At 36.3% G+C, this 26,683-nt stretch overlaps 1 protein-coding gene across 5 annotated transcripts in view; it reads right to left on the reverse strand.

Annotated features, from left to right (window-relative positions):
• Nucleotides 1–26,683, reverse strand: part of TCF12 (transcription factor 12) — a 389,423-nt gene that overhangs the window by 216,384 nt on the left and 146,356 nt on the right. For all 5 annotated transcript variants that reach the window (XM_011940522.1, XM_011940525.1, XM_011940527.1 and 2 more), the window contains one exon: nucleotides 19,968–20,041. In XM_011940522.1, coding sequence (XP_011795912.1) covers nucleotides 19,968–20,041 — 74 coding nt within the window. The remainder of the gene's footprint in view (nucleotides 1–19,967; nucleotides 20,042–26,683) is intronic.

Below are 26,683 nucleotides of genomic sequence, written 5' to 3' on the forward strand. Positions count from 1 at the left end.
CAGAACATTACCAGTATAGTTTAAACCCCTATGTAATTATAATTCCCATTAGAAGCAAACACTATCCTAAATTTTTTATCATTTTCACACATTACTTAATATTTTCATTACATATATTACCTAAATGATATATAGCATCATTTTGTATGTTTCTACATAGTATCTTTTCTTCTTTATTCAGTTAACATTCAATATATAAGACTGATGTATGCTGACAATGTGTAGCACTGGCATATACATGTCACTCCTATATAATATTCTACTTATAAACATACCACAATTTATCCAGTTCCCTATTGACATTCAGCTTGCCTCCAATTTCTCCCTATTACAAATAAGGTTATTACAAACATTTTAGGAATATGTCTCCTTGTACAAATTTATATGAAAGTTTCTCTTGGGATCAATTATCTAAATGTGAAATTACTGGTTTGCAGGGTATGCTCGTGTTCAAATTTACCAGATACTGCCAAACTGTTCTCTAAAATAGAAATATATTATCGTTTGGGGGAAAGTCTCATATCTCTTGCCGCATCATGAAAGCCCCAAACTTATGAAAGGTGGCTTTCAAAATCCCCTTATAAGTTGTATGTAATTTGTGACACACTTCCCAAACGATAAAAAGCAAAGCAATCATGATTACATTTCCTTATCAGTTCACTTAACCCTTAGTGTAGCTACATTCTTATCTGAAATAGTTTCACCTGGCTCCAAAGGCAGTCCTTTTCCATAAAAAATGTTCAAGACACTTTTGTTAAATGAGTTAATCTTTGCTAGCCTCCTCAGTTCATCTTAAGTTTCTATAAATAAAGTTGCATACATTACTCCAGGCACCAACAGATTAAAATCTGCAAGAAATATCATATATTTTTAGTTTGTCACTGGTATCCTATCTTGATAGCCAGTGTTGTGTGGACTGTTAAGAGTCATGGCAACAAGGCTGGCTGCTCCTGATTTTTAGATTCTGACCCATGGCCGTAATAATACATAGTTCATGATTAAAATAGTACTGCATATTTTGGTAGGAACCATTAAGACAGTACTTTTGAAATCTGTTACTAGTCAGGGAAGTTGACCATGAGCCATTTATTTATTTATACTGCCTCTTCCTATCCCATGACTAAAGCCAATCATCTTTAAGGGTAAGTTCCAATTCAAAGTAAAATAGGGAAACAATGTTTCTTTAATAAATGGCTCACATATGCGCTAAATCCCTTGCCTAGATTCATTTCCTTGAAGGTGAAAGTAGATAAGCCACAGCTGATAGATCAGTGGTTCCTTCCAGGAATATATTACCAAATCTTCACTCATCCTCCCTAATTTGAGGTTTTGTGTAACAGTATTAACCATAATAGCATGGGCCAGGAGCAGCGGCTTTTGCCTACAATCTCAGCACTTTGGGGACTGAGGCTGGTGGATCACTTGAGGTCAGGAATTCGAGACCAGCCTGGCCAACATGGTAAAACCTTGTCTCTACTAAAAATACAGAAAACAAACAAACAAAACATTAGCTGGATGTAGCGGCATGTGCCTATAGTCCTAGGTACTTGGGAGGCTCAGGTAAGAGGATCACTTGAACCCAGGAGGTGGAGACTGCAGTGAGCTGAGATCGCGCCACTGCACGCCAGCGTGGGTGACAGAGTGAGGCTACATCTAAAAAATAATAACTATTATAATAAAAATAATAATAGTATGAGCATACATTTGGCGATACCATTTGCCAGAACTTAGGCTAAAGGCTTTATTCATTTAATTTTTACAACACTATGAACTAGTCACTATTATTCCCATTCCACCGATGAGGCAAGAGGCATAGAAAATTTACACAGTTCACCCAAAGTCTAACAGTAAACAGCAGGATGGGGATTTGAATCCAGGCTGTCTCTCCAGAGCCCACCATGCAACGTTGCCTTTCTAGTAATAACTGCTCCTCCCTACAACTACTGTGAATTGAACGGCTCAATGATAGGCTGAAGCCATACAAAATGAATAAATCTGTTCAAACAGTAATTCATAAGTGATAAAGGAATGAAAGTAGGAAAATGCAACAACAAAACAAACAAAGACAAAAAAAAAATTTTAACTACCCAGTTTGGCAAATGGTGCTCACAATAGTGGAGACAGTCATAAGAGCTTTAGTGAACTGTTTGGACTGGGGGACTCTGATGAAGCCATAAACAAAATGGGAAATGGAAAAACCTCTGCTGCTAAGTGGACATCTACTGCAGACATTTTTATCTATCGCAGAACTTTTCTCTTGCCCAAGGTGGGAATAGGTACGGTAGTCTTCTGGGATGCTAAGATAACTACCATGGAAAATGCGAAAAGAGGCATCAAAAAACCTAGAGGCAAATTTCTATAGTGTCAGAGCCAGTAGTCGAGTACTTATGTTAGATAAAGTTTATGATAATGATTTGGCAATTATAGTTAAGAATTAATATTCATTAATAATTAAATGGGAAAGGCTATGTAACTCCGTTCTAACAAAAGGCATCCGAATGGCCTAGCTGTAACGCACTGACAACTGCAGAAAAGGAAATTATTCACATAGATATCAAAATCTTTAGGGTCAGGGCCCTAAATCCAACATCAATTGAATGCTCAACAAGAGAAACAGCATGATAGGGGGCACTAGTCTTCCTTAGGGACTCTGTGATTTGTTGCAGCACTGAAGCTTCCCAGAAATAGCAACTGAATGCAAAAAGGCTTGTTAAGAGACAGACCTATTATCCCTTTCCCCAATTCTTAGACCTCTGAAATCAACAGTGATTATCTGGCTAAAGGACACAGGTGTCATGTGAATATTCCAAAAAAGAACGGGCAATGAAAGAAGTCTTCATGTCTATTTAACAACAAAAGCAGACAGTACCCCTGCTTTCAGATGTACAGTATACAGTTTCTCTTGCAAAGTGTTCAGCAGCTGAAATGCTGGAACTCCCTTTGAAAAACAGAAAGGTTTCACTATCAAGTTATGAGAGGTAGGTGTAACTGTGAGTATATTACATATACAAAACCTAACTTTTAGAGATAATCTTTAAATGATAAATTAGCTTCTTAAAACTAAAATATAATCCTGTCAGTAGAGACTTGTATTTTCAATGAGCAGCTTAGTGAAGTAACTCAACAGGTTTTTCTTGGATATGGAATAATTCCTCATTTTTAACTTTTGTAATTTTTCAATTTGAAAGAGCATCTAAATTATTTTTCAAGAAAGTTACTGTTTTAATTTGAGAAAGCATTTTTAAAATGATCTTTAAGTCTCCTTAAATATCCCAAAATCACAGCTTCAGAATCTGTGAGTCTTCCTATTAGTATGTTAATACTTTATAGATTTAAAGAAAATATCTCTTTAGGTTAGCCCTTATAGATACAAAGAATAAAGGAATTAAATTCTAAATACACTGCCCTCCCATTTCCATAGCACTTTTGTAACTAAAGAACATTTAACTTATTTCTGCATGGTTGTCAGTCTCCTTTCACTGAAAAAATCAGTAAATAAAGGCATTTCCTTCTCTAACCACGTTGGAGAACAGGGCTGAGGAACAACCGCCAGGGACTACTCATTTCCCAGTTTGAGAAACATCTACTAGAATTGAATAAAATCACACAGTGGAGGGATTTTGTGGTTATTTGTGTGTCCAGATATACTGACTCGTATCTTACATCAATTGATCTACTCAAACTATGTGAATTTATAAAAAATGAAAGCAGAAAAAGAACGACTGGTCTACTCCATCCCTACTCTACCAAAAAGCATTGATTTGTATCTCGGAGTAAGCATGAGATGTGGAAGTGCCAGCAATTCACATGGATTTTTTAATGCTTCTCAGTGGAAGCATCTCCTTCCACGGCCATGATTCTAGTGTGAAAAGTAATATTCTTCATATAACATGGTATGAAAACACAAGTCAGCATCCTCACCTAGTACACAATCAAAGAAATAACTATCTGACCCACTACCAGAGAAAAACTCTCTTCTGATGTGTGTATGTAAACTGTGAAGCAAGTTTAAGTGGCATTACTTTATTGGAATAGTTTCAGCTAATACATGTAATTAAAAGTAAAAAGCAGTTATTTCCTAAAAAGTAAAATTACACTTGAATTCAGATATTTAGTCCAAACTGATATTGCTTTACTATATTTGCACCCAATGCAAACTTTTCACATACTTAGAAAAATGTGAGTTAATTACATTTGCACAAAATACAAAATTTTCAGATACTTACAAACATAGAAGATCAGCATTCCTTTCATAACAACAGGTCACAGTATTACCTTTCTTTTCTTATACCCTTCCTAAGAAAATTAAAGCTAATTGTGACACAAACTGAATTATCTATGTGATCAAATATGAAGGTTTTCATCAGCAGCAATAACGGAAATGAATTTCCTGTCTGCTTTGAGTTCTAATATTTTTAATGCATACCATCAATCTCTATCCTAAATGCCAGGTGTGTTTTTTGATACTTCATCTTCTCGTCTTACCTTCTCTCGATTTTTGGCCCCCATTTTCTCCTTCATTACTCATCTTATTTTTTTTACCTATCTTTTCATATTATGTCAATCTAGTTATTAATGAAATTAAAGAAATTAAAATATGTATATGGAAGAGTGACAACACCTATGTATATATGTGTAGTATTGCCTATAATATATTAGGCATTGTGCCAGATGATAGGATGCAAAAATAAATAAAAGTCTTTGCCTTCAAGGAGCTTACAGTCACAAGAAAAGAGAGACATTATCTGAAAATATTTTAATAAACTGAATAACCTTTTCATGAGGTCTGGGCCTGACATGCATGTACCACATTACAGCTTCCAAGGTTTGTTTACTACAATTGGACCCCCTAGTAGTCTAGGGGGTAGGATGATAATAAACAGTAAAAATTTAAATGAAGTACAAACCAGTCTGCCAAATTACAAGTTAAACTTGCTGGGTTTTGTATGAATAGTTTAGCAGATGCTAACACACCAGCACAGCTTCAAATGGGAGCACCAAAAGCAGAACAAATACTGTTAGGCAGGCAGAAGTCACATTAAGATTTGCTAAAGAATACCCTAAAGCAAAATGAAACATATTGATAACTGGAAAATAAAGTGTCAATCACAACTAAGTTGTATTGAGTACATACTACATGCCAGCACTGTTAACAACATCCATGCCATTCTGTCAGTTAATTTAACCCATATAACCTATATATTGAATAATACTATATTTCCCCCATCTCATAGATTAGACAATAAATGTGTTATTTAAGTTTGTGGTATCTAGTTAACAATAGGTAACTAATACAAAAATTAAAAAGAAGAAAATATTATTAACAATCTTGTCAATAAATTTGAAGAAGTAATACTTCTCAACTAATTCTTTCAGGCCAGGATTAGCATGAAAACAAATTCTTACAAAGAAAGTACACGCACAAGTTTTTTTTTTTTAAAAAAAAACTACAGATCCGCCAGGCATGGTAGCTCACGTCTGTGATCCCAGCACTTTGGGAAGCCGAGGTGGGCAGATCACTTCAGGTCAGGAGTTGGAGCCCAGCCTGGCCAACATGGTGAAACCCTGTCTCTACTAAAAAAATATACAAATTAGGCAGACGTAGTGGCGGGTGCCTGTAATCCCAGCTCCTCGGGAGGCTGAGGCAGGAGAATCACTTGAACTTGGGAGGCGGAGGTTGCAGTGAGCTGAGATCGCGCCCCTGCATTCCAGCCTGGGTGACAGAGCAGGACTCCGTCTCAAAAAAAAAGAAAAAACAAACAAAACTACAGATCAATATTACCTGAATGTAAAAATTCTTAATATTTTAGCAAATTAAATCAAACAATTTAAAAATGGCAATATATAATAACCTAGTACTAGATAGCCCAGGAATGCAGCGTTGCTTTAATATTTTTAAAATATTAATCAATATAACTTCTGTAGTGACACACTAAAAAGGAAAAATCATCTGACCATTTCAACAGATGCAGAAAAAAATATTTTATGAAATTCAACATCAGTTTTTATTAAATACGCTCAAAAAATTACATTTACAAAGGAACGTCCTCGATCTAATAAATCACATCAATAAAATCTATAGCAATTATCATCCTTAATGGCAAAACACTGTTTATCCCTAACATTAGGAACACAGTCCACTCTTAACCACATCTATTCAACATCATACTTGAAGTTATAGCCAATTCCATAAGCAAAAAAAAAAATCTGGATTAGAAAGGAAAAAGTTGAATTCTCATAACTGACAGACAACACATTGTTCAAACAAAATCCTCCAGAATGTCCAAAAAAGCTACCATAACTAGTGAGTTTAGCAAGGTTTCAGGACGCATCGTCAATATACAAAAATCATTGTCTTACATATCAGATATGAGCCAAAAAATGCAATTAAAAATACTTATAACAGATCAAAAATTATGAAACATTTAGTTAATAGATTAAACAGAAGATGTGCAAGACTTGTTCACTAAAAACTATCTAAAAATACTAACAGAGATCATGTCACTGGACTCCAGCCTGGGCGCCAGAGCAAAGCCTTGCCAAAAAATTTAAAAAAAAAAAATATATATATATATATATGGAAAGTAAAGATTTAAATATGGAGATACATCATATGCATGAATTGAAAGCCTCCACACTGTTAAGATCCCCTCCAACTGATGTACAGACTCAATGTAATCCTAATCAAAATCCTACACAGCTTAGTAGAAACTGACATACTGGTTTTAAAATCTTCAATGTATACGCAAACAACAGAATAGTTCAAACAATTTTGAAACAGAATAACAAGGTGGAAGACTTATACTACCTGATACCAAGATTTATTTTAAAGGTATAGAAATCAAGACAGTTACGGTATTGGTGTGAAGATAAATCAATAAAACAGAATACAGAGCCCAGATATTGATCCTCACATATACGGTCAACAGATTTTTAACAGAGATAACAAGTTAACTCAATGGGAGGGAAGAAAAATCTTTTCAACAAATGGTAGTGGCAAACTGGACAGCCTTACGAAAAAAAAATTAACGTTGACCCTGACTTGACATCTTTTTTTTTTTTGAGACGGAGTCTCGCTCTGTCGCCCAGGCTGGAGTGCAGTGGCCGGATCTCAGCTCACTGCAAGCTCCGCCTCCCGGGTTTACGCCATTCTCCTGCCTCAGCCTCCCCAGTAGCTGGGACTACAGGCGCCGCCCACCTTGCCCGGCTAGATTTTTGTGTTTTTTTAGTAGAGATGGGGTTTCACCGTGTTAGCCAGGATGGTCTCGATCTCCTGACCTTGTGATCCACCCGTCTCGGCCTCCCAAAGTGCAGGGATTACAGGCTTGAGCCACCGCGCCCGGCCAACTTGACATCTTAAACAGAAACAAACTTAAAAGGATCATAGATCTAAGTTAAGAGCTAAATGTTTACATTGCCTAACTTACTATTTCTTGAGACTGCTACTAGCAGTCAAACTACATTTCTTAAGTAATATCGAGGGCATTCTATAATGGAAAAAAATGTAGGAAGAAGTTTATTCTTTTCCTTTCGTAAAGATTTATCATTTACTACCACCTATTAAAAACTAAGAAATCTAATACCACAAAAAGCCCATTTAACTAATACATAAATGTTTTAGACTACAAAGCTCTGTATTTGTACACTGCTTGTTAATATCCCATTAAGGACAGTCTGAGAAACTATGATCTTATTCAAAATTTTGTTTTACACATTAGAAATCTGATGCCCATCCGAACACAGTGGCTCATGCCTATAATCTCAGCACTTCGGGAGGCCAAGGCAGGAGGATCACCTGAGCTCAGGAGTTTGATAACAGCATGGACAACATAAGCGAGACCCTGTCTCTACAAAAAATTAGCCAGACATGGTGGCACAGGCCGGTAGTCCCAGCTACTTGGGAGGCTGAGGCAGAGGATCACTTGAGCCCAGGGAGTCAAGGCTGCAATAGGCCATGATCGTGTCACTGTACTCTCTAGCCTGGGCAACAGAGCAAGACCCTGTTTCAAATTTAAAAAAAGAAAAAAAGAAAAAAAAAAAGAAAGGAAGAAACCTCATGTCATGTCCAGAAAAAGTGACCCATTTGACCAGGTTCATTTTTCTAATGAGAGAACTCAGGCTTAAATTCTCTGTTCCTTGTGTTACAAAACAGATTATCATTTTCACTTTGTATACAATATGCTCTGGAGATTTCATAAGCAAATATTCCTTCTATTTCTGGACTTTTACTCTCCCCTAGGCCATCCTTATCATAGCTTTTATCATTCTACTGTACAATAATCTCTGTTTTTCCCATAAGAATGAGGACTCCCTTTATGAAATATAAACTGATGATTTTTGTTTTGCACAACTAATTTCAGTGACAAGAAAATAGTGAAATCTCAGTAAAAGCTTCATGAATGAAAGGAGTTGGAAAAAAAGGATTTCTATGTTAACAACATAACGATGTGCATACAGAATTCCAAGAGACTACAAAACTCAAAGTAGGGAAGAAAGATACTGAGGAAAAATGATATAAGGAAGTAAGGCAAAATTAGTGGAAAATCAAGAGTAATATGGAGACAGCAAAAACTCGGAAAAGTCAACTCAATAAGATGCAACAGTATTACCAACATGGAGAAGATATTTGGTTCAGGACAGCTGGCACTTAATTGCTTAATCACAAAATAATTGCCAGACCTAAACACCAGAATATACTCTGCTCCATGCACAAAGCAACAAACTGATTATGATGTAAAATGACATTTAAGTAATTATTTCATTTTATAAGAAGAAGGTTAAAGCATCAGTTCAATATGTTGAAGGGAAACATTTCAAGCTTGTTCTCAGAATAAAAGTGTTTAAGTATATGACAACAAAAATACATGACACAAAAATCTAACAATTATTGATGACACCAATCCTTTGGCCTACATAAGCTAATTTAGGTCTCTTAAATGCCTTAGAGATGCATATCCCTTTAAACAGATTTGAGGAACTGAAACCTCTTCCTTTCCTAGACTGTATTAATCTGCAATCTGTTATAAGAATATAGATTTGCATAAATTTACATTCATAAGAATGTGGGTTGCCCTATTTCTTTTCCCCAATAATCTCCAAATCCCAAGATCTGCAATACAGAACTTTCCAAAAGTTCAAGTGTGGTGCTACACCTCTGTAATCCCAACTATTCAGGAGGCTAAGGTGGGAGAGGCACTTGAACCTGGGAGGTCAAAGCTGCAGTAAGACATGACTGTGCCATTGCATTTCCAGCCTGGGCGACCGAGCAAGACCCTGTCTCAAACAAACAAACAAACAAACTTCTTGTTGGGCGTTTAAAAACTCCAATAGTTCATCATCTTTTCAGGACATACTCCAGGAATTCAAAACAGCTGCCTCTCCAATGACCATCCAAGATTTGAAAAATTCCTAACATCTTTTTTATTTTTTAAATCCAAATGGGCACGAAATTTCTCATGGGAGTATAAAAAGAAGTACAATGTACAGATTTCTATATGAGCTAAATACTGTATAAAACTTCCTCTATTAATTCTTGCACACTTCCTATGAGAAAAAATCTCTTTGGAGATGAGAAATCTGAGGCTCAGAAATTAACTCTCTTGTCCAAGGTAAAATAGAGTGGTAAAAACTAGAAGCAAACCTGTCTGATTCATCCTATAGCTCATTTTTTTAATGTACAAAATGTAAATACTGTTTTTATAAGAAGTAAGATGGCAGTACCGTTATCTTAAAACTTCTAGAGACTCTGTCCTTAAAGTCCTGCACAAGTAGAAATAACTGTTCTGGGGGTCTCTTTTATAATTTGGCAAATGTAACACAGTAAAAAGGGACAGTAATTTAGAGACAGCCTGGATAAAGTCCTAAGCATTTAATATCTGGTAAGTTATCTACCTTTTCTAACCTTCAATTCTGTCACCTCTAAAATGGAGAGGATTTTAAAAATGGCTTCTTGGTGAGCTGATGTGAAGATCAAAGCAGGTAACATGTGAAACTGTGTAAACTAAATTGTGACAAGTGCTGGTTACGATTTCATTGTTATTAATTTAAAAACCCAAGTGGGTTAAAAAAAAGCGTTCAGCCAGAATTTACCCTACTTTTTATTCCCACAAATAAGCAATCTCTAAACTTAGGGAAAAAATATTAAACAGGCTGTCAAGAAAGACCTCAACAATTACAAAAAGGGACATAAAGATTCAAAGATTAATATGTTTTGATTTTTACTTGTTAACTTTAAAATCTGAACAATTGGCCAAGCGCGGTGCTCAAGCCTGTAATCCCAGCACTTTGGGAGGCCCAGACGGGCGGATCACGAGGTCAGGAGATCGAGACCATCCTGGCTAACACGGTGAAACCCCGTCTCTACTAAAAAATACAAAAAACTAGCCGGGCGAGGTGGTGGACGCCTGTAGTCCCAGCTACTCGGGAGGCTGAGGCAGGAGAATGGCGTCAACCCGGGAGGCGGAGCTTGCAGTGAGCTGAGATCCGGTCACTGCACTCCAGCCAGGGTGACAAAGCGAGACTCTGTCTCAAAAAAAAAAAAAAAATCTGAACAATTAGTTAGAAGATAAAAAAGAAAACTACAAAGATTAGATTAGTCCTAATCAAGATGTTATTTCATGGGCCTACAAAGTTAATTACAGTAAGATGAGAAATTGACATGAAGGTTATTTCCAAAAAGATCTACAGCAAAGCCTCTCAGTAAGTGTTGTCCCCAGGAAGAAAGGCTAGTCTGAAAAAAACATGAAGCTTTAATTGTCTTAAAATGGAAACATGGGTAATCTGATCAGTAGGTGCTTTCTTTCACTTTAAGTATCTGTTGGCAAGAGATTTAAAGGTGCTCACATCATCACAACCCAATTTTTTCTTATCCAAAAACATTAACGTTATAATTTATAGGCAGGGGCTGTTTCAAACAGAACTAAGAGTAAAAACATTTTACTCTTATGGTTTTATTTAAATCTAACTTGAAAACACACTCTTTTTCTTACTCAAAGTTTTCTTCACATTCAGAGCATTCAGAAGGAGCAGTTATATAACAAAACAGAGATTAATGGGAACATAGATGCAATATATAGAAAACACTTACTTTAATTCTCTGACCCTTCTGTCTTGCTTTGCTATTTAACTGCTTCACCTCGTGTATTGTACCTGAGATCAAGAGGCATAAAATACTATTTCAAAATTTGTGTGTCCTTTCTAATTACTGTATTTGATCTCCTAGTAGCTATATACACTTTTTTCCCCTCAAAAATAAAAACAATAGCAAACACACAATTTTGAGAAAATATCTACACTAGAGAAGAAAAACTAACACTAACCTTTTACCCACCAATGCTGACAAAAGGGACAACTGAGTAAAAGCTATTTTATATTTCTTTATTCACAACTCGATTTTCCCATGTATTAATATAAGGAAAACTATTTATCAAAATCAAGCAATCTGGTTTAATACAATCATAGCTAACTTGACAAAGCCTAAATAAAAAACACATGAAGTTTAATTCAGGCGTTATCATTCTGTGGGTGAAGTGAGTCTACATGATTTTATATCTTTCCCAGTCACCTAGTTGTACCGGTTTTGTGTTTTCCCCTTTGTGAAATTTCTTATACAACTTTGCAATCTGGCTCCTATCCTCCGAATCCAAGTCTTATTTCATTATGAGTGGGTCTATGTACCATCTTTTCAGATCATCCTATTTTTTGCCACTCTTTCACTTTCGATCCATTCTTCATACCACAGTAATATTTATAAAAATTTTGTGTATAAAATCTATTTTTAATTGGCTCCCAAAGAATAAACTTTTTTTACAGAAATGTTATCCAGCCTCATCTCATACTATTTTCCCACAAAGTAAGCTGATTTATTATCTACCGAATTTTGTAATGAGACCACCGTACTGTCTCCACCATTCCACATTTCCAGACTTTCTTCCAGCCCTATTCAAATGCTATCTATCCTCTAAGAGTCTACTCAAACACTTCCTCCTCTATTAAGTCTTTCTTGACCATCCAAAGTAATCTCTTCCTCCTATGGAATCTCATAGTAGCTAATAAAATTATTTTGGTAATTAACTATTTGCTGTCTAATTATAGCGTCTCCACTTCTGTCTTAAAAGAGTTAAAAAGTTTTCTGGGGTTTTTTTTTTTTTTGAGATCAGGTTTCACTCTGCCACCAGGGCTACAGTGTAGTGGTGCAATCTCGGCTCACTGCAACCTCTGCCTCCCCAGCTCTAGAGATTCTCCTGCCTCAACCTCCTGAGTAACTGGGACTACAGCCAACACCACAACTGGCTAAATTTTTTCTTTTTTTTTTTTTTAAGAGATGGGGTTTCGCCATGTTGCAGAGGCTGATGTTGAACTCCCGGATTCAAGCGATCCACCTGCCTCAGCTTCCCAAATTGCTGGGATTACAGCTGTGAACCAGCAACTTTTTTTTTTTCTTCACTACAGCCTCGACCCCTGGGTTGAAGCAATCCTCTCACTTCAGCCTCCTGAGTAGCTGGGACCACAGCTGCACATTACCAGGCCTGGCATTTTCTTTTTCTCTATTTTTTGTAGAGAGGGGGCTCTCATTTTGTTGCCCAGGCCGGTCTCAAACTCTTGGGCTCAAGCAATCCTCCCATTTTAGCCTCCCAATGTGCTGGGTTTACAGGCGTGAGCCACCACGCCCAGCCTAAAAAGTAACTCTTTAGGCAAACAGGACTTATATGTCTAAGCATATTTCCTGAACTATAAGATACACATTTATTCACCTTTAACATTTAAGAAACTGAATGCATTTACAAATCTCAGCATCTTAAAACTGGGGGATCACAGTTAAGTCCAACCTCCCAAAAAGCAGGCCACCTATACTGTTCTTATGCCACTGGGCTCTGCTGGAGGAAGGAAACTACAAGTTGCCTCTGCCCACAGACACACTCTTAAGGCATCTGCTGTCAAATTTAAATGAACTACCCACCAGTTCCCTCTACATCTCCAGCCAGTATGACCCTGCTGAGGTCAGAATGACCTCTGTTTTTTGTATAGATAGCACATTAGAAAAACCAAGGTTTGGCCGGGCGCGGTGGCTCAAGTCTGTAATCCCAGCACTTCGGGAGGCCCAGACGGGCGGATCACGAGGTCAGGAGATCGAGCCCATCCTGGCTAATACGGTGAAACCCCGTCTCTACTAAAAAATACAAAAAACTAGCCGGGCAAGGTGGCGGGCACCTGTAGTCCCAGCTACTCGGGAGGCTGAGGCGGGAGAATGGCGTAAACCCGGGAGGCGGAGCTTGCAGTGAGCTGAGATCTGGCCACTGCACTCCAGCCTGGGCGACAGAGCGAGACTCTGTCTCAAAAAAAAAAAAAAAAAAAGGAAAAACCAAGGTTCTATTATCCTATTTCTAACTCACTACCTACAAACTATAGAGAGGTTCTTAGCCAAGCTCGTTCACATTAACGAAAAAATACTGAACTCTTGTTAAGAATGGAGAGAGCACTAAACAAAATTAAAGTTCCCTTTAGCCATATCTGGCAGGAATGGTCCAGGATTTGCAAAAGAAATGGCATTAATCTCATCCAGATAATCTTATAGGCTGATTTTAGTTTCCATAAAATCTGAAAGCTTATGTTTACTTTCATTGAGTTTTTATTTAATTTTGTTTCCCTTATCCCAAGTCCCCAATCTATGGCTTTGTCTATGAACTTTAGAAGACTGGAGAAATACTTAAATCCTTGTACCCACGTATTTTCATTTTCAACCTAGTTGGGTCTATGAGGTTGCTGTCTGTCTGTGTTTTTGACATCTGTTAAATGACCACTGCTGATGCTTTTTAAATGAACAGAATCCTCTTATCCCTTCATTGCTATAGGTATCAGAAGTCATAGCATATATTAAAACAAAAAGCCTCAGAACATACCTACTATTATCCCTTAATAAAAAAAAATCTCTGATATCATCTTGTGCTGAATCATATACAGCAGCTAAATCAAGTATTTTAAAGCTAAATCATTACCACACACTGGTTTTCCATTTTCTACTAACAGGTATAAGCCCCAAACTTTAGTGAGGTAGTTATTATTGGTACCCATCCCCTTTAAATCAATGAAAAAAGAAAAAAAGATTAAGGTAAAAACAAATAACTTGCCCAGAGTCACAGAGTGAGGGGTAGAAGTGCCAGAAATAGAACCCAAAACAGCTTGATTTTAATGCTTAAGCTCTTAAATTCTATGCTATTCTCCCCACAATACACTATACTTGCTAGGTAAACTATTCTATCATATCATGTCCCATGTCCTCTTTTATCAGCTGCAGACCCTCTTCTCTTTTCACCTCTTTCTCTTCTCTCTTTTCCCATTCCTTCAGGATATGGCAGAAAATGTATAGTTCTTTGAGTTGGGAAATACTAAAGTAAAGGGGTTAAAAAGCACTAGCATAAGATTCAGAATATCTGAGTTCTGTCATGCCAGAGGCTGTCATTAACTAGTCACACAGCCTAGCCAAATCTCTACATACAGCACAAATCTACACTTGGTCAAATCTCAAGCGTGTCGTTTCAGTTTCCTCATGTATGAAATAAAGAGACAGAATATATATAACCAATGCATCTTTCAATTTTGAAAATTCTATGATACTGTAAAACACAGACAGAAGAAAGAGCAAAAAGATAAATGACTGTTTCATTCTGTAAGCCATAATACAGACAGAAGAGAAAACCATGGTGGATATTTAGCAATTTATATTTTTAAAAAGCACCCAAGCTCTACTCAACTTAATGTAGCTTCTTTTTTTAAAAAAAAATAACTACTATAAGATTATATATAGGCTGAAAAATGTTCATAATTAAAATGCCAACTCTTGATTACTGATGATGCCTATAAATATAATTCCTATCAGTGGTTTCCTATCAATGAACTCAATTCTACCTTTTAAATTAAGGACTGACCAACTCTGTATCTTAGAAAAGAGCATCAATATACTCCCCTCTCTCCCACTCCTACCCCAGGACGCAAACCTCAATTGTACTTTAATACTCCAGAGCTTGGCAAAGGTTGGCTAACACAGTTAAAAAGGCAGAGAAACCAAGATGACCTGGCCTCTTGACATTTCCACAAACTCAAATAACTAGACATTCCAGAAACAGAATTTGTACATCAAGAAATATAACTATGAAAATGTACTTCAAAATTATTATAAATAATAGTAATAGCAGTTTTCACTTATTATATCAATAAATGAAATACTTCATACCTATTATTACATTTCATCTTCACCAAAACCCTACAAAATACATGTAAAATTATCATAATTTTAGAGACCAGAAAACTAAGACACATAGAAGTAACTTTCCCATGGTCACACAGTACGTTTCCAAACCACTTATTACCATTAATACCACCACCACCTACTTCAAGCTTCATCTTAAATCAACGTTCTTTCCTTCCTCAACCTCCCAGCCTAATTAATCTAGTAAATCTAATGATTGTTCCCCGATTTGATTATATTCAGCAAACATGTATAGAGCACCCATTATGTATAAGGTGTTATACTACAGAGACTGATAACTTTTATATCCAAGTTTGGCAGGAAGAGACTGTTGCTTTCCCAAGAAAGAAATGAACAGCTGAAGAAGGGAAATTGATTTATGTCCTTCATACATTTAAAAGAAATAAAAGTAGTTAAATTAAGCATGACTGAGTTGGCAAATAATTCTCATTTATTACACTTAGAATATAGCATATTTGCAATGTATCCATGTGTTTAAATTTATGTAATTGTTAAATATAGATCTAGTGAATTTTGAGATACATAGGTATAAAGCCAACACTTATATAGCACTCACCACATATCAGACATTGATCTATGCAATTTCCACATATTGCCTCATTTAATCCTCAACAACCTCATGAAACAGATATCATTATCCCCATTTCACAGATGAGTAAACTGAAGTACACTAGATTTAAATAACTTGTCCAGAATCACACAGGTAGTAAGTGGCAGAGTTATGATTTATACCCAAGCAGTATGATTTCACAGTCTGCGCTCTTAAGCGCAGCCTTCTGAAGACAAAAAAAAAAAAAAAAAAACCTGAAACTAGAATAAGTCACTAACACTTTAGTGAACAAGAACAACCACAATATTCTCTGGTCGTTATGCCTAGTACACCAACATTTCTACGCAATAAAGAATGAAAAACAAGGGAGAGAGGGAACAAACTCATTAACTAGATCTCTTGCCCATGTCTAAACTACCTGAGATTTTAATCACTCCTTTCAGTCTCAGGTGCTTTACCTTTATCACCACATTCACAAATTTCTAAAACTGGAAGTGCTATTCACAACATGATTCTATCTATATGTTCATGTGTGTGTCTATGCTCTCTGTACATGTGGTCAGCAAATGAAGAGTGCAGAAACCAGGACTCTAACAAAAGTAGAGGTCTGGAGCTTACAAACCACAAATGTTGTGTTCCTTCCCTCTGGGTGTCTCAAACATGCTGAGACATGCTTAGGAAATACGAAATCCACATTGCCTAAGAATGCTGAACATGCCTACCATTTCTTCTATAACCACTCTTAGGCACAATGTCTATTTTTATGTCAACCTAGCAAAATCTCTTCACTGAATGGACTGCTGTAGGTACTTCTGATAACCAGAAACTTAATCACCTCTACACTGCAAGGCTACTTTTCTGGTGGATTTGGTAAAAGCAGGGGCAGACATACAACTGCAGCTGTGCTAGAGTGACTTTTCCTAATTCTGAAAGAATGGGTATAAGCCTAACACAGAGATGAGAAGTTTGTGACCACTTAACTATGTGACTCAGATGGAGCTCATTTACGCACCAAGGCTACTAGAGTAGCACGGTATCTTACAATGAAAGTCAGGACCCTGTAAGGCAACTAGTGTACTTAGCAAATATTTCCCTTGAAAAGCTCTTAAATAAAGAATAAGTTCAATCAACATGACTTTGTGTAGCTACTCCCACACAGTAACATATAGTTATACAATATTAAGGTTCATTTGCCAAATACGGTTTCATACTATTGTAAAGAAAGTATTGTTTCTCCCTTATAGTTTAGCATGGGAATGGGAGAGGGATAGAATGGCAGCTCAGACAGTTCAATTCATGTAAGTTTAAAGCATGTATATTATATCTCCAACAAATTACTCATTTTGCAGTATCCAATACCCTTTTTTGGCCTACCAAGCATTTTCAAATTTTATAAAAAGTATAATAAAAAATTTCTATTTAGTGATGTTACTGAAAATCAAATTACTTTTAAATAATGCAATTTGCTGACAGAAATGTAATATTTATAAAATATGATAAAGTCTAAATAAATTTCATTTACGTGATTTCTACTAAGTATCTGCAATTTCACTGTTTAAGTTGACAAATTTTTAACAAGTCAAAACTAGTCTTTAGCCAACATTAATACTTATTTTTGAATTTAAGAACCTCAATGTACTTAAATAAGAATTTAAGAAACTCAATATACTAAAATAGGAGAATGAAGTACTGTAGTTGAGATTCTTATTAACACAATTATACCCATTTATGCTTATGATTATGAAAAAAAATGGTCAAGAGGTGAATGGTGTTAAAAGATGAAACCCCAAAAGCTGATAATTTCCCTATAAAGTAGTACTGAGGGAGGCTTCAAAGACAACCATAAAGTTCTCCTTGGCAAGAAGAGTTAAAGGGAATAACAGTTGGAAATTGGATCCAGATTTCTGTTTGAAAATGATACCAAAAATCTCTTAACTATCTCATCAAACCTTTTAGGTTTAGACGATGACTAGGATAGAAGGAGAAAAATTAGTGAAAGAGTGTATTTCAATGGGAATAAAAATAAAGAAGGGTAGCATTAAATCTTCATTCTATCTGATCTCTCAACAGACAGTTAGAAATACATATGTGGTTCTATGGTTCTATGAAAACTAGCTTACTACATAATCAATTTAACTTTTCACTGTATATAATACATACTAAAAATAAATAAACTAAGTAAAATACAGCATTTCAGTTTAACCTATAAATAGCAAAAAGAAAAGAAAGATTTGCTTTGGATTTCATGTCTGAAGGTAAACTTAATTTCAAGATCATAAATTGCGTAAGTGTTTGGATACATCAGTATGTTTTTTTCACCTAAAATCCTATGCAGCACTCAAGGGGGGCGATGGGGGAGTGGGAAGCAGTGAAGAAAGCCTGAAAGAGTGATAAATATAAGGCACCCAGCTACCATTTAATGCATTCTAAGAAATAACATGTTATTACAAAGTAACTCAAGCCTCTGAAAAAAAAATCCAATATTAATTAGTAGTATTGTGGGTTTCCCACTACATAAAACTCCTACCTTCAAAATCTAAACTGGATCCTATCTCACATGTTCATAATAATACTCAAAGAATCAGAAACGTTTAAGAGTGGAAGGAAATTTGGACATCAACCAGTTTAAGTAGCCTCGAGACAAAAACAATGCGTCCAAGATTAAATGGCTAAGACAAAAATAATGTGTCCAAGATTAAATAAATGGCTGATTCACAACACAGCTGATAGTAAAATTCAAGTCCTGACATACTCAGCATACGGCTCTTTACACTACAATGTAGCTTTCTCAGCCTCTGATTCCCAAAAGTGAAACACAAAAACCCACCTTTAACAGCCTCTTTATGCATCTTTTTGGATTCCGTATGACTATCCCAGTTCTTTCCAAAGGATTTAAGATAAGTTATACATAGGCTACAGCCAAATAAAACAGTAAAACCCCGAATTTTAAAAGGTATTTTAACTCAGCATTTTTCAAAGCAAACTTGTGTAATCCATACTGAGACTATGCATTTCAATCACTTACTCAGTTTTCCTCCCATTAAGGCAATTTGCTTCTAGGGTTAACTACCCATAAATCTTATGCTTGTCTCTTTCTTCTCTTGGTTAATTCTGAGAGAAATGAGAAATTCATTCACTTAAAGTATGGCCTTTTGGAAAAGTCTCTCTCTCTCTCTCTTTTCTTTTTTTTTTCGAGATGGAGTCTCACTCTGTGGCCCAGGCTTGAGTCCAGTGGCATGATCTTGGCTCACTGCAACTCCGCCTCCCAGGTTCAGCGATTCTCCTGCCTCAGCCTCCTGAGTAGCTGGGACTACAGGTGCCCACCCCCATGACTTGGCTAATTTTTGTACTTTTAGTACAGATGGGATTTCACCATGTTGGCTAGGCTGGTCTCGAACTTCTGACTTCAAGTGATCCACCTGCCTCAACCTCCCAAAGTGCTGGGATTACAGGCATGAACCACCGCGCCCAGCCTGGAAAAGTCTCTCTTAACCTCATCAGTTTACCAGAGAAAGTCTGGGAGCAGAGTGCTTAATTTTATTCTAATTCTTTGATCTAATTTTCCATTTCCTGGTCTCATTTTATAAAGTTTTGGGGTTTTTTTCTTTTTGTTTTGTTGGAAAGGGCTCTAATCTTGTGACCTCAATGTGTAGAAAGATGGCTTGGTCCTATTTTCTCTTAATTGTTAACCAAGAAATGTCATCTGTTTTGTCTGTTTTGATATGCTTCCAAGAGGCAGGGCTACTGAGTTCCTGATGCAAAGGGCTGATGACTGTTGAAGCAACGATGAGGGAGAGAGGCTGGAAGTCAGTACATTGAAAGCCACTGCCATCTCGCAAAGCAAATAAATGAAACATAAAGAAAAATGGCTAAATACATATGGAGAGCACTTAGGCATTCCAAGCTCTTACTGTAGACAGTTCAGGTGTACAAATAACACCAAGAATATTTAACTGTAGGAAATAAAATAAATCTCCAAAGTTTGACAGCTTATAAAAAGAACTAAATGTACCAAAAAGGTACTGGGTATTCTACTATATTTCCATGAAAAGAAATTAATTTTCATTTCTCATAAGAAACAGAGCATATATGAAAGAAATTACTTAGTCTCCCAAATTACAGTTTTAATCAAGGGTTGATCAGCAAACTTACTCTAGATGAATCATAGGAAGGACTTGGTTGACCACTTGTTCCCCAAGATGTTGTACCTCCTCTTTCATCCATACCTAAAAAGAGAAGAGAATAAAAGATATATCTGAAAACATACTTTTGTAGATATTTTTGGTATGGGACAGCCGAGTACAATTCAGCAAGTGGTTTTTGCGTTTTCATGGAACAGCTAAGTACCAATCTTTGCCTCAGAAACCTGTAAAATATAAGTTACTTCAAAGTATCTTCATCATTGTTCCATCAATCCTCAAGCAATACCCTATGTAAATTACAGAAATTCAGAATTAAAATATTTCTTTGCAGACTTTAGAATGGGTCATAGTCTCTCCATCCTGCCCCATGCCCTGCACTGCTACTTCTAGGAGTAGATGAACTCCCAAACTTTGTCTGGTTTAGTACTGCCTACATGAAAACATGAGTAATTCATTTAAGCCCTAGAAAATGAAGCAAGACAATCATTTGATTTAATAAAGTTGGTTTCTTTCTGATCACTGATCAGATATTCTTAACTGATGACATCAAACTGAATCTAACTATATCAACCATATCAAATCAACATTAGTTATATAAAATCAAAATGACACTTTTGTGGTAACAGTTACATCTCTTCTAAAATTATACACAATTTGATTTCAAATAAACAGTACCACTCTTATGAAGGTGGCAAAAGAAAATTCACAGTGAGAAATAATGAGTTGCCATAACCAACAAAACAATTCATTGTGCATCCTTAATACATCTTCGGATACTTGGGTTCCATTATTTTCACCTCCCAATCAGTCCCCAGTAAAAGCTGGAAGACTTGGAGATCTCTCAATTCAGTCATTTCTACCTCTTCTGTTTTGAAGACTCCAGTCTTTTTCATCTTTGACTGCTAGCAGAGTACACTTCTTTAACTCCTTCCGAGTTTCATTCTATGAGGAAATTCATCAACACAGAAATAGTTGACTTCTTTCTTTCATTCTTTCATGAGAACAGCCTGGATATTACAATGATAACATTCTGCTAAGTTTAGAAATTATCTTTCTTTCAAGATATTCCTGGAAGTCCCTCTGTAATTTCCCTGTAATTTAGGTGAGAATGTGGTATGTAATAAATTAAATGCCACACATTTTCCACTAACTTGCAATGATTACCATGGCTCTTTTATAGTGACAGAATTACCAAATTGAAAGGATGGGTAACAAAAAGCAGGGAAGGGAGAGGGGTCAGCTTCCAAAGTAGAATGTACTAATTACTAACTTAGTTATTAGGACCCTATTATTTTTATGAATCTGTACTTCTTGTATCAAGTGATTAATGTTTATTTTAATAACTTTTTAATAAGAGTTAATACAAAAGATGAGTATCTAGTATAGACAACATTGCAGGCACAATTTCAAGTGAACCAGAGGCTTTGAAAACACAGAGATTATGTGAACAGTGTTTTGTTCATTCCTGTGGAGCTCGTATTAAAGTTCCAAATTTGAGAGATAGTTTACGAGTTTGGGGAATGTGGTGTAAAAAACACTGTTACCGGCTGGGAGCAGTGGCTCACGCCTGTAATCCCAACACTTTGGGAAGCTGAGGCGGGTGGATCACGAGGTCAGGAGATCGAGACCATCCTGGCTAACACGGTGAAACTTTGTCTCTACTAAAAATACAAAAAATTAGCCGGGTGTGGTGGCGGGTGCCTATAGTCCCAGCTACTCGGGAGGCTGAGGCCGGAGAATCGCTTGAACCTGGGAGGCGGAGGTTGCAGTGAGCAGAGATGGCACCACTGTACTCCAGCCTGGGCGACAAAGCAAGACTCCATCTCAAAACAAAAAAACAAAACAAAACAAAAAACAAAAAAACACTGTTACCATCTCTCCAGTATCATTAGATACCAGTGAGCTATCTTCCAAGCATTTTCTTTGCAACCAACACTGTAGAGTAGCAGCAAGTATTCCTCTAAGACTCAATCCAAGAAAAAGGCAACCATAAACCTACAAAATCCACTAATAAATGGAACTGCAAAAAATTTTATGAAAAGTTGTATTTTAAAAAATCACTTTTATTGAACATATAATGGAAAGTGATTTTGATGAATCTTGTCCTAATGAAAATCATCAAACCATAACTTAGTCTTTTTATGACTTTATATTTTCTTATATCAAATGATTAACAAATATGAGGCTTATGTGTATTTTAATTTTTATCTCATTTAGAGGCAGGGTTCTTGTTCTGTCATCCAGGCTGCAGTGCAGTGGCATGATGATAGCTCACTGCAACCACAAAAGCCTGGGCTCAAGTGATCCTCCTGCCTCAGCTTCACCAGTGCTAGGACTATAGGAACACGCCACAATGCTCAGCTAATTATCACTATTTTTTTATTTTGTAGAGACAGAGTCTTACACTATGTTGCCTAAGTTGGTCTTGAACTCTTGGCCTCCAGCAATCCTCCTGCCTTGGCCTCCTAAAGTGCTGGGATCACAGGTGTGAACCACCATGCCCAGTTTTGCATGTATTTTAAATACATTTGTAAAAATATATAGAGAGAGGAAAGATGGGTGCCAGTTACAGAGAACATCTCAAGCAAAATTTAAGACACACACAAAATTATGTGAAACTATATATTCAATTTTCATCAAGTGACTTCTATAAAACAAAGAAAAAGCAAAGATTAATGAAATAAAATGGTAATTAAATAGGTGATGGAATCACCAGCTAAACAGTAGTACATACCACTGATATTGGACATGACAAGGGGCTCAAAGAATGCTATAGAATAACAAGAATCTGGCTAGGTTTTAAACTCAAGCTCTGTAGTTTTATTGTTAACATATCCAGACTCTTAGTAAAAGGTCGTGGCTGGCACTGACAAAGGCAAGAGTCATCTTTTAGCATCAATGACTCCTTTCTGCTAAAGACAATGGCTGTACAAACACAGAAATATGACAGGAATAATAAACTTTCCAAAGCTTCAGCCATAAGACCAAGGTAAGCAGAAAAAGGAAATTACACACAGAAGATAAACAACACAGATATCATACAAATTGACCAAAATCTGAAAAAAATACCTATTGACAAGAAAATACATCACAGTTGCAATACAGTGATGAGGGGTAATATTTTTCCTTTTAAGACATTTCTGAATTATCATTCCCATATTATTTTCATCATTCTCATTTCTAGTATATGCATGCCAATTCAACAATTTCAGAGAAGTTAGTTCCTTGACTCATATACTAAAATGGTAGATGTAAGAGAAAGTTCAGCAATAATTAATGATAGAAACACTTTTGAGTCTTATTTGACTTTCTAATACATTTTTTCCATTTCTATTCAACATGATTAAAAGGGGTGATCAATAACAGAAAGACTTAATTTATCCTTTTCCTTGTTAATCTTTTATATAGATAATCTCTTAGTACCTGCTTTTCTGAATGGAACCAATTAAGTAAAATGCAATATATTCTGATTCTATGTGCTCCATTTTTAGAAGCATGCTGTTTTAACTTGGTATTTTCCAGTAAGGAACATTAAATTCTAGACCTCATATCTAAAAACAATAGTTTGTGAACTTAACAAAAGCAATCTGCCACCTTCTTCTGTGAAAACATTTAACAAGAAAAGTAACTAAGAGCAATCATAAATTACTATATATACAGGCAGTTCCCTAAAAGGCTGAGACCTTAAAGAAGGAATAAAAAGGTAAAATTCAAGTTTTGAAGGTTTCAGGGAATAAGATTCTTAGAGGAACAGGTAAACTTCTTGGCCAAGTCCAACATTTGCCATTACTCCCCTTTCTAGGAAGAACACAGATTTAGACTACCTTCTTATGCTCTACTCCCATCTTAGTATTTGACTAAGAGTATTTTCTTTCTAGTGTCAATAAAAAACTATCCCACAGCTTCTCTCCTATTTCTTCCCTTTCACCAAGCCACCAGAGTCCTACAGGCATCTCTAGGTTTTGATCTACTAGCAAAAACTGGAAACTGGGTTTTTTTTTGTTTTTTTGTTTTTTTTTTGGCGGGAGGAGATGCTTTTCTATGCCCTAAGCACCTATTGTGTTTCCTTCCATCCTCTCCCCCACCCCCCACCACATATAGGACCTGTGAACAAATTATTATTAACACTGTGGAGTTTTAGTAAGTAAATCAGCCTGAAAGTAAAAGGGAAGAATCAGGAGCAAAGCTGCTGACATGAACACCAGTTCCTTCTCTTCCCAATTGGCACTACCAGACCTATCACTAACCTCTGACAACCTGAACTAAGAATACTAAGACTAGGGTAAAGTGAGAAATAAGACAGGAAATGGGAAAATATTTTCAGTTAGTAGCGGTGCGTCTGATGAGCCAAGAAAGAATGAAAGGATGAAACAGGGAGACAGCATACAAGAATGAGAGAAATGGTTAGGATATCCCTGCAGCAAAAGCAGTAGGAAAAGCAATTCAATCTGGCCATACTGGTAGGGTATCATAAATGAGAGCCTTCCCTGTGGGAAAGAGACACACATATAGTTGGGAGCAAGGGCACAGGGAAAATCACATACACATTTCTCTCTTTTTCTCCCCCCACCCTCTGGTGCACATGTGCACTGTGCCTTTAGTAGCACTGAAACCAAATTTTTATTCAAGAAAGTAAAATGTACTCTAAAAATATCAAATCTCAGCGCTGTCATAAATAAGGGAAACATAATATACTTTGCAGGATTGCCATCTGCTGTAGGGGGATCCAGCAAATGATTTGATGAAAGAATTCTGACTGGAGATAGCTATATCACATAACCAAAGCTATGAATGTGTCTATCTTTAATAGTGTCTTTATTCAATTCTATTTGTAGAGTAAGGATATTCCTTTAGATAAGACTCAAAGGCTGCAATCAATTGTAAATTAACATACACCTAAAAAACCAACACTAACATTTTTTATTATATTTTTCACATTTTACATGCTCATGAAATAAATCTATAAATGCATTTTCCCAGAAATACATTGTGAAATAGGATCAATTAGAATATAATGACAAGTGCTTTGTCATTATGCTACACATTAATAAAAAAGGGAAAAGCTAGGAAAATATTAAAATTGCAAGGGAATTTAATAGAAGTTAAAACATGCTACCTCATCTAAAGTATATAACATTATAGAGACTTTTTTACTTATAAAAAATTTAGGTTCTGTGCAGTGAATTGTCAAATGAAACAGTCTAAAAAACAAAAAACACGTATGTAAGAAAGTAAGTCCGGTAGAAAGATTAGAAGGAATCGCCCTTTCCAGTCATCTTGAATAATCCAATCAGAATTTTTGTTTGGCATTGTTGAGACCAAAGATTTACAAGTACAGATGTTCCATTAAAGTCTTTAATGCCACAGTACAGTACAATAAGGTAATGAACACACGGCTAATTTCATTAAAAAAATGGCTAATTTTGAAAATGACTTTCAAACACAGATTTTGCTATATTATTGTTACGAGCCATATCACCCTGATACAAATGCCCTGTAAAGATACAAAAGGAAAATCCAGTGACTGATTTAATCATAGAAGTAAGAGTACAGGGCCAAAAGGAAATGCCAAGTCTGTCTCTTTAAGAAAAACAGAAACTGCCTGATGGCCAGGATTCGAAAGTAATATGTTCCCAGGGGTCGACTTGGGAATTGTCTAATGGGAACTATAGAGTGATCTGGTGGTCACTGTACCTTAAAGATTTGTTCTGTCTGAACAGACATTCCAACCCTGACAAAGCCTCTTGAGCTACCTTTAAAACTCCCCTAAACTAGCTGTCAAGTTTCTAGAAAGAAGGAAGGGTCCTCCCAATGTACCAGAGAAGCAAGTATTCTCCCAATCTCAATACAAAGCCCTGTACCTGAAGACCAATGCCAGCGTTTTCTTCCATAGAAGCAGCACAAACAGTTTTAAAAAACGAAAAACAAAAAACAAAACCTTGATGCAATTTTTAACACAATCAAATCATTTCTGACCTGCATTACTATAATAGTCTCCTAAATGTTTTTTCTTCTTCTTGCCTCTCCTACTAAAGCAACCTTTTAGAAACAAACCAAATCATGTGCATCCTGTGCTCAAAACCTACCAATGGCTTCCCAACTCATTCAGAATTATTAATAAACGCAAAGGTCTACAATGTTTTACAGGTTCTGCCTCCTACCTCTCTGAACTCATCTCCTACTATTCTTTCTCTTACAATAGTTACTATAAATCCTAGGGCTGGTGGAAAGAAAATATCTAGCTAGCTTGCTATCAACTACATAAAGGCTCTGGGGAGTAAACAAAAACAGGCTGATTTTGGATGAAAATATAAACTTGGAAGAAGAGACCAGAATGGGTGAGTTTCTCTTTTTATCTGCTTTCAGGGACCAGTACAGGTGAGTTTTCCATTCTGAAACCTTTGTCCTGTAGGCAAGAAGCCATAACCTATAGTAACTAAAATTCCAACAGAAACCCCATTGTCTTTTTGGCCTGAAGGAAAAGAGGACAGAGACAGGACGACCACAGTCACCAGAAAGCAAGGAAAGAATCCCAAAAGGGAGAAAGCCAGAAAAGAGAGGTCCCAAATTTTTTATTTATCTCTGCCCAAATATTTGGCTGAGTACTGGAACACCATTCACAGGGCAGGCATAAGACAGTTTGTAGCTGAGACTAAAAGAACTGAATTGAGATTTGAGCAGCTACCAACTTCAGGCAAGGGACAATGTTCTTTTTTTTTTTTTTTT

Source organism: Colobus angolensis, unplaced genomic scaffold, assembly GCF_000951035.1.
Source record: "Colobus angolensis palliatus isolate OR3802 unplaced genomic scaffold, Cang.pa_1.0 Scaffold19, whole genome shotgun sequence".
Taxonomy (NCBI): domain Eukaryota; kingdom Metazoa; phylum Chordata; class Mammalia; order Primates; family Cercopithecidae; genus Colobus; species Colobus angolensis.